At 38.6% G+C, this 12,255-nt stretch overlaps 1 protein-coding gene across 2 annotated transcripts; it reads left to right on the top strand.

Moving 5' to 3' along the window:
* The first annotated feature begins 2,926 nt into the window (after positions 1-2,926).
* On the top strand, positions 2,927-10,684 carry LOC139630238 (V-set domain containing T-cell activation inhibitor 1-like). Of its 2 annotated transcripts, XM_071493483.1 has the most exons (6): positions 2,927-3,265; positions 4,741-5,079; positions 6,444-6,479; positions 8,888-9,166; positions 9,332-9,466; positions 10,219-10,684. In XM_071493483.1, exons 1-6 carry the CDS (start codon positions 3,193-3,195, stop codon positions 10,281-10,283), a joined length of 927 nt encoding a protein of 308 aa, XP_071349584.1. In that variant the 5' UTR covers positions 2,927-3,192; the 3' UTR covers positions 10,284-10,684. The 2 variants fall into 2 exon arrangements, with proteins under 2 accessions (XP_071349584.1, XP_071349587.1); XM_071493486.1 differs by lacking the exon at positions 6,444-6,479.
* The last annotated feature ends 1,571 nt before the right edge of the window (positions 10,685-12,255 follow it).

Raw genomic sequence — 12,255 nt, 5'->3', positions numbered from 1 at the left:
GCATTCAGCATGTTGCATGTTTTATTGTCTCATCAAGCTCTCTGATTGGCTCAGACTGTGAGAAACTTTTGTTAGACCAAGACCCACATGTGGGACTATAAATAGGAGGGATGAAGCCAGCAGAGACAACAGAGACCTCTACAGCACAGAGATCCAGCCAGGGCACCTACAATCACTGCAGCAATGACCAACTCTCTGGAGCATCTGGCCCCAATGAGCTAAACTAGATTCAAGGAGACATAATCTTTATTCATGACTAGTTGTCTTTGTTCATGCTAACACTTTACTCCAGAAGAACTCCAGAAGCCTCCGGTGGAGAAGTTAAGCAACAACAGTTCCTCAAACAGCAGCCAGACTCCAAGCTGGAGAAAGCAGACATCCTGGAGATGACAGTTTGCTTCCTGACACAGCTGCAGCAGCAGAATCAACAGCAGAGAAGACCCCTGAAGCACGTCAACAAGCTGCAGTCTTCCTCTGATAACAACCTGAGGGAGGCTGACTTCTCTCTCCTGAGCTCCACAGTCCACACCAGCATCACCAAAGACAAGAGTCCAGTCAACAGCGCCCTCTGGAGGCCGTGGTAGACACCTACAGGCTGGACTTACTACCAGACAGACTCAGATGACCATGTTGGTCAAAGATTGCTGGAACTGAATTGTATGAAATTTAATGACTTGTTCTTCTGTGAGAATAGAAAGTTGTATTTTGTGTTGTATTTGTGTTTTTTTTTTGCGTAAGATCAGATTTCTTAAAGGAAATGACGGCAACAATATCTTTCAAGTTAAGAAAGAGAACATGTTGTCATGCATGTTGCATGATTACATCAGCAATTATTATAATACTTCACTGCACTTCATGTATTGATGGTGTATAGTGCCATGGTAACGTTTATTATCTTCTGATTGATATTGATCAATGTGATTAAAAAATAATATTGAAATGTTCTTTTTCACTCTTCTTTGTCCTTCAGTCGTCTGAGTAGCTGTTAGTCTTTTAACATTGTTTTGTTCAGCTAACTGAGTCTTAACTTGTGATATTCAGAATACTTCAGTGAATACTTATTGTTTAATTTTAAGATCTTTTACCTTTTGCTTACTGACTTTGGATGTTTGAGCTTCATGACTTTAAGGAGGGAGCCAGAATCACAGAGAGGTGATCTTTACATGGATGAGGATGGAAAAAAACGTGTTAGAAGTAGATATTAAACATTTTATTATACCTTCTGAAAATTACTATAATTCAGATAAGATAAAAGACACCGGAAGTAAAAACAGGAATGGAGTTTAAAAGGATTAATGAGTACTTCAAGGATCCCGGGAACTGAGAAAACTGTTGATGGGTCATATCGTTACATAATAAATCATACAGTAATATTGTGGTTTGTTTTTAACCAGAGTGCAGATAATTTAATGTCATGAATCTACACCATCCCATACAACAGGTGGCAGACCAGAGAGCCACACAGACAATTACTATTACTATCTTGAATGACAAGTTATTAACTCATGTACAACGACTGTTCAGGCTCATTTTGTACTGAACTGAATCTAATATTTTTTTAAATAGATGTATCACTTAATACTAACACAAAGTCTCTTACTGCACCGAAGCTTTAGTAAAAAGCGACTGACAAATGAGTAAATGTAAATGTTCTCACTAAATGCTGTGATGTGTTTACTTAAAATTGTACTGTAACAGTGACACCTTCACCTACAGTTGTACTCACAAAAGTGCATATTAACTGTGATGTGTTCACATGCTGCTGTATTTCAATAGTGGCGCGTTCAGAATCCTGTTACAGACATATAGATGGGATATGTGAAGTGAATGAATAGGAAGAAATAACAGAAGCTAGAGATAATTTCCCAGTGTTTTGTTATTTTTTATTGCTAAGAAATGGTGACTAGTGACAATTTGGGAAAATTGTTATTTATTATTGTAAAGTGATGACAGGTTAAAATTCTTATGAGAATGAAATAAATAGATAGATATGAGATGATACTGAAGAAGTTAAAAAACTTTAAAATTGCAGACAGTATACACACACACACACACACACACACACACACACATATATATATATATAATACTGTATCAGAACCAGTGTTGGCAAACCAAATTAACTGTGTCATATTTGGTAATTTTCTTTTTTTTAAACAGCAGAAGCACATGTAGGAACACTTAGTTTATATACTTAAATGTCCTTTTTATTTACTTAATATTGGTACAAACAAAACAACATTTGAAAACTATTATTTAATTCAGAATCATAAGAAATCTCCAGTAGATTAACCAGACATTTCAGTTCTCATAATCATTATGTACATAAACCTTAGTTTTTTGAACAAAAAAAGTCTCAACAAAGAGTGTGAAGAATTATATTTTCTCCAATGTCTATTCATCCGTGAGTACGATTACACAAAAAGTACTGGACTAATTTGCAATGACCTTGGTGGAGGGAAGGGGCATGGACCAGGAAAGAAGCTATTTAATTTAGACGCTCAAGTGCTTTATATGAAGTTCATTTTGTCGTTGCAACTTATTCTCTGGATAAAAACACAACCTTTTGGCCATGCAGTTTCTGTATAGTCAAGTATAGCAAGTGTTGCTAGTTTGCACTCTGATGAAGTGCATCCTCTCCACAGCAGGGGAAACCTCAGTAAAGACTGGGGAAAGCATTCACTGTGCTTTGGCTTCATTGTCATTTTCATTAGTGTGAAACATGTTTAGCAGAGCACAGATTTGAAGTCTGAGAATAAGGTTTATTATTATTTATTTGAGACGAAGTGGAATGATAATGTTCATGTAGCTTTACAGGACTCTGGGCCGCCCTCCCACACACCCTCTGTCTCTCTCTATATAAGTAGTATATATAGTATAAGTCTTATAATACATCCATGGTTTGGGGTGTAACCGGATGGGACGTCACAAACCAATGGTGACGTCACGGTGGACCGGGGGATAAACTGAACTTCCGGGCGACTTCGCGTCGAAAGGCTGCTGCAGCAAAGTGTTTGTTTTTGTCGTCTGTGGTCCACTCCCGTTAAATACTCATTAACGTGCTGGTTTTCGACAGGTCAAGTATAGCAGTGCTCAGTTATACGAGTGTTAAGTTTGTTAACGTTGGTTGCAGGTAGCAGCTAGTTAGCTAGTTAGCTTTGAAGCGCTAGCATCGAGACCAGGGTTAACCCAATGACTCCGACGCCTCTGTACGCCTTCATCTGTCTCCTGTCTTTGACTGGGACGACAAGGGGGCATGGACACGGTAAGACAGGAGTGTCAACAAGCTCAAATCTTAGCAGGTAGCTAATTTAGCGGCCTTTGAGTTACCGCGGCCGCAGCCATTGCTAAGTAGTTTTACATTAACGGCTAGCTGGCGGAGTCTGCTTGTGAGATGTCTTAGTTCATAGTAGGACTGAACAATTAATCGAAATGGTATCAGAACTGCAGTATGGTTAAATCAAATTAAAATCACATTCTTTACATGTTCAGGAAGCTGCTTGTTTGGTACAGAGCTCGGTGTGTACACATACACCTAGCTAGTACCGGGTTGGACCCCTTTTAGCATAGATTCAACAAGGTGCTGGAAACTTTCCTCAGAGATTTTGGTCCATATTGACATGACAGCATCAGATTTGTTGGCTGCTCATCCACGATGCAACTCAACCCAATTCCACCATTTCCCAAAGGTGCTCTATTGGATTGAGGTCTGGTGACTGTGGAGGTCGTCTGAGGACAGTGAACTCACCTGTTAGGTTTAAGAAACCAGTTTAAAATGGTTTGAGGTCATGAAGGGATGGACATGGTCAGCAACAATACTCAGGTCGGCTGTGGCGTTTAAATGATGCTCAGTTGGTACTAACAGGCCCAAAGTGTGACAAGAAAATATCCCCCACATCATTACACCACCAGCCTGAACTGTTGATACAAGGCAGGATGGATCCATGCTTTCATGTTGTTGACCTCTGACCCTACCATCTGAATGTCGCAGCAGAAATTGAGACTCATCAGACCAGGCAACGTTTTTCTAATCTTCTGTTGTCCAGTTTTGTTGAGCCTGCGTGAACTGTAGCCTCAGTTTCCTGTTCTCAGCTGACAGGAGTGGCCGCTGTGGTCTCCTGCTGCTGTAGCTCATCTGCTTCAAGGTTCGACATGTTGTGCGTTCAGAGATGCTCTTCTGCGTTCCTTGGTTGTAACGAGTGGTTATTTGAGTTACCGTTGCCTTCCTATCAGCTCGAAGCAGTCTGGCCATTCTCCTCTGACCTCCGGCATTAACAAGACATTTTCTCCCATAGAACTGCTGCTCACTGGATATTTCCTCTTTTTCAGACCATTCTCTGTAAATCCTAGAGATGGTTGTGTGGGAAAATCCCAGTTGATCAGCAGTTTCTGAAATACTCAGACTAGTCTGTCTGGCATGTTCAAAGTCACTTAAATGTGACTTTGAACATGCCATGTGATTGGCTGATTAGATATTTGCGCTAACCAGCAGTTGAACAGGTGTACCTAATAAAGTGGCCGGTGAGTGTATATACGGTTCAGTTGAAATTGTTGTGAGCAAACTAGCATGTTCCTTTACGTCTGGAGAACATGATTTGCAGGCAGAGACATCTTTGTCGCACCACAAAACTTATGGTGCTAACAACACACAACATTGTTGTGATAAACTAGTGTTTCAGAGTAAATGTTAGTGGATGTTTTGCTACTTTATTTACACACAAAATACTCTTCTTCTTTCAGGGATGGATGTCATCAAAGTGGTTGTAGCAGAAGGGAATGATGCCATCTTACCCTGCTCTCCAAGTACCAAGGAGAACATGGAGGCAAAACTGTTCGACTGGAAAAAAGATGGTCAGAAGGAGGTGTTCATGTACGATGCCGGCCAGCATTACAACAATGACCTTTCAGGTCAGGATGAGCAGTTCAGTGGACGGATCTCACATTTCCAAGAACAACTGAAGTTTGGCAACACCTCCATAATTATCCAAAACACAACGATGGCCGACAGCGGAAACTACACCTGTGCTTTTCCACGTCTTAAGCCAAAGGCAGAGACGTTTTACATTGAGCTTGTTGTTGGTGAGTACTTTAATAAAATAGTTCACAAATGTGGAGAACGCGTATTAAAAGAGAGAGAGCAGGAGACTTTAGTTACACGTGTATACAGGAGTGAAAGGTGTGTGTATGTGTGTGTGTGTGTGTGTGTTACAGACAGAACTAACGTGTCATGTTATCTGCCATGATGATCATATTTATATCACTTTATTGTGAGGATTAATATGTTGGCAGATCCAGATTATTAATGAGGCATTTTTTGTGTGTTTGATTGTGTAATCTGAGTCTGGACTATGGTTTTCTGTTAGGTGAATAATTTAGGTCAATTTGGCCAATTAATGAAGAGTTGATATGGTCACCTGGTCAATACACTGTGTACTGCAGTACTCCAGAAAAGACTATGGTACTGATGATGTCCTCATCCAGTGTGTTGTCTGAGGTTACATCATGTTTAACTTGGTAACAAACAGACTGAAAGAAGGGAACCTGTGATGCTCATTTCCCACACACTAGAGCAAATTCTAACTTTTCTATCTTTTCCTCCTTTACCTCTCTGTGGATTTTCTTCCCATATGAACAGTCACATGTGAGTCGGTGCCTCATGTGTTATCCTGCTGCCTGTAACATCTTTGTCTCTGCATCCTGTGGGAATTCTGCTGTTTGCTCCTGCTTACTACTCGACCACCTGACTTAAGATTGCATGCAAACAAAATTGCAGTTTTTACATCCATGTTTACTAGTTTGCAGTCTTTTTCTCTCCTGCATTGTGGTGTATCCTTGTGTGTGTTACCACCACCTGTAGATGTGTGGAATAGTGTGAAACCATTGGTAGGACTGTGTATGCCATCACTTGTGCATGTTTATCCTCTGACAGACGCAAGAGACAAATGAAACTGCACAGGGAGGTTTGAGGTGTGTACCATGGCCAGCAGATGGTGTTTTCAGTCCTTATGCTGAACTTGTATAACTGCCTGCTGGCTGTAGCTGTAGCATTATATTTACTGCACATACAGGCTCAGACTCTTGTCTCCTGATCAATTTAGTTATGAGATGATTTTCTCAACACATTTAATAAATGGCTTTTGCTGTGTGAACTAGCACCTCTGCTCACAGTTTTCCCCAACCCATTTTAGATTTTTATGTCCCACCACCAAGGTAATCTGTGACTCTGTAAACACAATAAGTCAAGAATGAAACGTGGTAGAAATGTCATTCTAAACATAGTACATAATCTTTTTAGCGTTCTTGATGACAAACAACATGCAGTGTGAGCACACATGCTCAGTTTTTCATCATGATGGACATAAGACAATCCATGTGTCTTTAATCATGAACTTATGTCACTAACGTGCATTGGGCAAAAACTAATTTTAATCTTTGCCTTTCAGAACTTACCCTTAAAGACAGAGCTGGTGTCGTGTCAGGTCAGTGATGATTTCACAGATCTTTATCCGTAATGTGTGTACCTCCATGTTCAGTTTCAGAAGAGAGGCTCTGAGCCTTCTTATTGGCTGACTTTTTTCTCCAATAGAGCAGATTTCAGCTAAACACTCAGAGAAACCAAATCCAGCAGGGTTAGATGGTGGGCTTGGGTGGGCGGGGTCTGGGGTATACTGAGAGCAGTGACTGCTTTGTTGTGACATCACTAAGTTCCAGAGAGTTTTAAGGCTCAGTTTCTGAATACAGGCTGTGTGCATTTCTCTGTGGACTGAGGCTTTGATACTTTAACAGTATTAATATAGAACCTAGACCTGCTTTATAATCACAAACACATGGACATCTACCTTTAGACTGGATGGAGCTTTTAAAGCACTTTTACCTCCTACCAAAAATGCACAGCAGGTCCTATGTTCAAGTTCAGTTCCTCTTGACAATAAATACCAATTAATCTTAGTCGTAATTATGAGATTTTAATTTTGAGATCTAATTTTAATATAAGAATTGTTTTTTTTAAAAATATCTATTAGAGTTACAGTGCTGTATTGTAAATACAAACAAAGTTCTGACTTTGTCATCTATTTCTACATCTACCTTTATCATCTGTCGGAGGTTGTTTGGGCACAGAAACACAATGTTCACTCGACTCTCCTCGACTAGACAGTATCACTGTTTCAAACAGAAATATTACACGTGTTACACAGACCTGTAATGTTTCCATTTCCATAGCAATTACAGTGAAACTGCCTGTAGACACCAGGAACATTATTTTGACTGTTTTCCAAATGCTGATGTGATGAGTCAACGTTAAGGCTCAATATAAAAAAAAAAAACAAACCAAAAACCCAAAAACCCAACCCCAAATTATCGTTTTGGCAGCAGTTGTGATATAAGTCACGATTTCAGTTGGAATGGTCATTTTTGCATTTAATTTCCACTGAAAAAAAACATAATAGCAGCACCACAATGGTTCATTGCTTCATTTATGGTATGTTGTGACACATTCTACCATTATCAGAAAAATTCCTGTGATTTGAATGTTGCACTTCATGTTGCTATTTTGATAATATTTTGATTGTTTAGCTTTAGTCAGTATTATGGTTTAACTGCAGTAGGTCAAACCCTCTGATAATAACACCAACAACCTGTTCCTGTCAGTCTACCATTGTTTTCAGGGGGCACAATTAACACAGCACATACACTCAGTGTATCTCTGCCATGATTTGCTATGCTTCAAATTAGCTAGCCAAACTCCTAGATTGGTCAACATCCTAAAGAACCTGGAACATTGATGAGATATGAATATGTTCATAGAATAATCCACCAACAGCAGCTACAGGACAATACCTGTGTATAAGTGAAGTTTCAGTGTCTAAATATTTGATTAATATTCAGCCTCTGAGTGACAGAGTTATTGCACACATTACAGATGTACATTGGATTGACATCATTAAAAATCAGGACTCACCTTTGATTTCACCTGATCTTTTAACATTTTGATAATAATAATGTGTCAACCTTTGGCCCGGCTCATCACACAGTTGATTACGCTCAACGATGCAGGGTTGCTCTCTAAGAAAAGTTTAATCTGTATAGCTCTCGTCAGGACACACACACGGTTCTGTTCTTACTGGCATTTAATTTTGTTTCTTCTTCATCATTCATGTCGTTATGCCTTTTGCATTTATTCCCTTATGCCTTGTGCATTCATGCCATCATGCCGTGAGAACTGTTAATACAAATATGCAAATATATCAGCTCACAACAATAAAATCATAATCAGTAAATAAAATCATAAATGTTGTGTTGTGTAAACATAAACAAAATGCATCACTAACACAAAGAAAAATACCTCGTTAGCCGCTGGTCATGAAGAGAGGTTCTTGACACGCTTTAGGCCATGCTTAGCAGTCTAGCATTACAGTGCTGCGTCAATTAAGTCTGCCGTGGCGGCACACAAGTAATGAACATTGATTCCGGGCCGAAACACAACAGCTCCGATAGAAACAAACTTATTAAATACATTATGAAATTAACTCATGTTTTTAACACATGAATTTACTTATTTAACATTTTATCTAAATTATTTAACTACATGAAATTATGAATGATTATCTTAACACAGATACAACAGCACTTACAATCTGGTTCAGGTTTTTCTGCAAAACACTGTGGCATCGTCCTGCAGTGCGCTGTGTTGGCCAATCACACAATCATCCTGTTATCTGTGTCACAACTAAAGATAGAACAGTGTTTATCTGCCTTTGTGATAAACTTAGTGAACAGTCGCTAAAAACCTGGAAGGTAAAAAGAGAGATGAACACATGAATGTGGAAAAATTTTGATTTATGATGTAACTGTCCTTTGTAAATTATTCTTGATCCTGTGTTCACAGGTGCATCTCCAAGGCCGTATGTCTCCATCTGTAACATCACAGACGACGGGGTGCAGCTGAAGTGTGAGCTTCACGGTGCTTTTCCAGAGCCGATGGTCCAGTGGCAGGACAGTGATGGAAATACTCTTCGTGCTGAGGAGCCAGTCGTGTCAGTAAGAGGAGGTCGTTACAGCGTTATCCTCAGAACTACTGTGAGCACGACCAGGACCAACTGTTTCCACTGTGTAGCCAAGCAGGAGAAGATCGGCCACGCTGTTGATGCTGAGATCACTGTGCCAAGTGAGATTCCCCTCAGTGGTGGTTTTAATCTGCATGTTGTCGTTTTATTTTTCATGGAGCAGGGACACTGTAGTTGTGCATTTGTAGGTTATAACCAGTGTGTTGTACACAATGTTACATACACGTCCATTCTGAGCGTCACACCAGGTTTTCATTCTGTTTCAGAGAAACTCTTCGAGGACAAGCCCTGTCATGTTACCAGTGTGTTCATAGGTGGCTGGTTTTCTGGAGTTCTAACTCTCGCTGCAGCTCAAGCTCTATTTGTTGGTGTGAGGTACATCATCAATCGCAGGAAGAAAGGTACGTTTAAAAGATTGATTCTATCAACATATTCATAACATGCTGACATCAATACAACAGATACTTTGATCTGTGTCGTCAGCTCTTTTGTCTCCTGAGACATAAACTGTTCTGTTTTTATTAACATCCAATACAAGAACCAGTGCACTCTGAGGCCTCTGGTTTAACGCTGATTTCAGGAAGTGAGGCCTGAAGTTTTTCCCTCCAAAACTGGTTTTGTGAAAGTAAACTGCAACTGTTGACTATCACATAACATAAGCACTTTTAATACTGAAGCTGGTCGATTAAGTGATTAGTCCACTCACAGAAAATTAAAACACCAGCCGTTATTAAAATTGATTAATTATTAAAGTATCAAACCAAAAAGCCAAACATGGTCTGGTTCCTGTGCAGCAGGTGTTGGCCAAAAATATGGCATTTGTGCAACAGATTGTTTAACCATTTTAAGACATTTAATGAACATATAATTGATTATTGAAAAAAGGCAATAGATCATTTTAAGAAACAACTATTTAGGATTACAATTATTTTCGTTGTCAGTGTCAGTTTCAATTAGATTTTGTTTAATAATTCTGTTCTGGTTGAAACTCAAATGGTCACATGATTAAATGTGATGCAGTGATTTCACAGGTGTAGGATGTGCAGTGTTCGATGGTCGGCTCCAGTGTCAGTGTCTGGAAAACACAATGAGATCATTAAACTGAAACAACTGAATCTCCTCTGTTAACTGTTTGTCTGTTTCTTTTCTGTAGATCCTGATCAGAAGAGTTCCTCCTCCTGTCCCTCAGCGAAACCACTTAACTCAAATAGTGTTTAATGGCTTCACCAGGGGTGGACAGAATACTCTGAATTTTACTCAAGTTGAAGCAAAAATGTTCTCAAGATACAAGTACAAAGAGTACTTGAGTACTTGAGATAAATGTACTGAAAAGTACTGAAAAAAGTACTCTCGAGATACAAGTACAAAGAGAAAGTACTCTTTATGAATGTACCGAGAGAAAAGTACTGTTGAGATAAACGTACTGGAAAAAAAAGTACTCTCGACATACAAGTACAAAGAGAAAGTACTCTTGATAAATGTACCGAGAGAAAAGCACTGTTGAGATAAAAGTACTGAAAAAAGTACTCTCGACATACAAGTACAAAGAGAAAGTACTCTTGATGAATGTACCGAGAGAAAAGTACTGTTGAGATAAACGTACTGGAAAAAAAAGTACTCTCGACATACAAGTACAAAGAGAAAGTACTCTTGATAAATGTACCGAGAGAAAAGTACTGTTGAGATAAACGTACTGGAAAAAAAAGTACTCTCGACATACAAGTACAAAGAGAAAGTACTCTTGATAAATGTACTGAGAGAAAAGTACTGTTTAGATCAGCGTACTGGAAAAAAAAGTACTCTCGACATACAAGTACAAAGAGAAAGTACTCTTGATAAATGTACCGAGAGAAAAGTACTGTTTAGATCAACGTACTGGAAAAAAAAGTACTCTCGACATACAAGTACAAAGAGAAAGTACTCTTGATAAATGTACAGAGAGAAAAGCACTGTTGAGATAAAAGTACTGAAAAAAGTACTCTTGACATACAAGTACAAAGAGAAAGTACTCTTGATAAATGTACCGAGAGAAAAGTACTGTTGAGATCAACGTACTGGAAAAAAAAGTACTCTCGACATACAAGTACAAAGAGAAAGTACTCTTGATAAATGTACCGAGAGAAAAGTACTGTTTAGATCAACGTACTGGAAAAAAAAGTACTCTCGACATACAAGTACAAAGAGAAAGTACTCTTGATAAATGTACAGAGAGAAAAGCACTGTTGAGATAAAAGTACTGAAAAAAGTACTCTCGACATACAAGTACAAAGAGAAAGTACTCTTGATGAATGTACCGAGAGAAAAGTACTGTTGAGATAAACGTACTGGAAAAAAAAGTACTCTCGACATACAGGTACAAAGAGAAAGTACTCTTGATAAATGTACCGAGAGAAAAGTACTGTTTAGATAAACGTACTGGGAAAAAAAAGTACTCTCGACATACAAGTACAAAGAGAAAGTACTCTTGATAAATGTACCGAGAGAAAAGTACTGTTTAGATCAGCGTACTGGAAAAAAAAGTACTCTCGAGATACAAGTACAAAGAGAAAGTACTCTTGATAAATGTACCGTGAGGAAAGTACTTGAGAGAAAAGTACTTTTGAGATAAAAGTACTGAAAAAAGTACTCTTGAGATACAAGTACAGAGAGAAAACCCCCTAAGATAAACACACTGTAAAAAGAACTTGAGGTAAATGTACTGTGAAAAGTACTTGAGATAAACGTACTGGAAAAAAAAGTACTCTCGACATACAAGTACAAAGAGAAAGTACTCTTGATAAATGTACCGAGAGAAAAGTACTGTTGAGATAAACGTACTTTTGAGATAAAAGTACAGAAAAAAGTACTCTCGACATACAAGTACAAAGAGAAAGTACTCTTGATAAATGTACCGAGAGAAAAGTACTGTTGAGATAAACGTACTTTTGAGATAAAAGTACAGAAAAAAGTACTCTCGACATACAAGTACAAAGAGAAAGTACTCTTGATAAATGTACCACAAGGAAAGTACTTGAGAGAAAAGTACTTTTGAGATAAAAGTACTGAAAAAAGTACTCTCGACATACAAGTACAGAGAGAAAACCCCCTAAGATAAACACACTGTAAAAAGAACTTGAGGTAAATGTACTGTGAAAAGTACTCAAGATAAATGTGCAAGTGTTAAAGTAAAAGTGCTGAGAGGTGAACTTAA

This window comes from Trachinotus anak, unplaced genomic scaffold (assembly GCF_046630095.1).
Source record: "Trachinotus anak isolate AG129_WGS33_773 ecotype Australia unplaced genomic scaffold, CSIRO_AGI_Tana_v1 ptg000013l, whole genome shotgun sequence".
NCBI classification, from domain to species: domain Eukaryota; kingdom Metazoa; phylum Chordata; class Actinopteri; order Carangiformes; family Carangidae; genus Trachinotus; species Trachinotus anak.
The sequence above is the reverse complement of the archived record's forward strand: the minus strand, read 5'-3'. Positions and strand labels throughout refer to the sequence as shown.

Bases quoted from the DNA above. Each gene is read 5' to 3' on its own strand.
- LOC139630238 (XM_071493483.1), top strand. From the start codon at position 3,193: ATGACTCCGACGCCTCTGTACGCCTTCATCTGTCTCCTGTCTTTGACT. The intron at 9,167-9,331 runs GTGAGATTCCCC...ATTCTGTTTCAG, and splicing joins TGCTGAGATCACTGTGCCAA to AGAAACTCTTCGAGGACAAG. The intron at 9,467-10,218 runs GTACGTTTAAAA...TCTTTTCTGTAG, and splicing joins CATCAATCGCAGGAAGAAAG to ATCCTGATCAGAAGAGTTCC.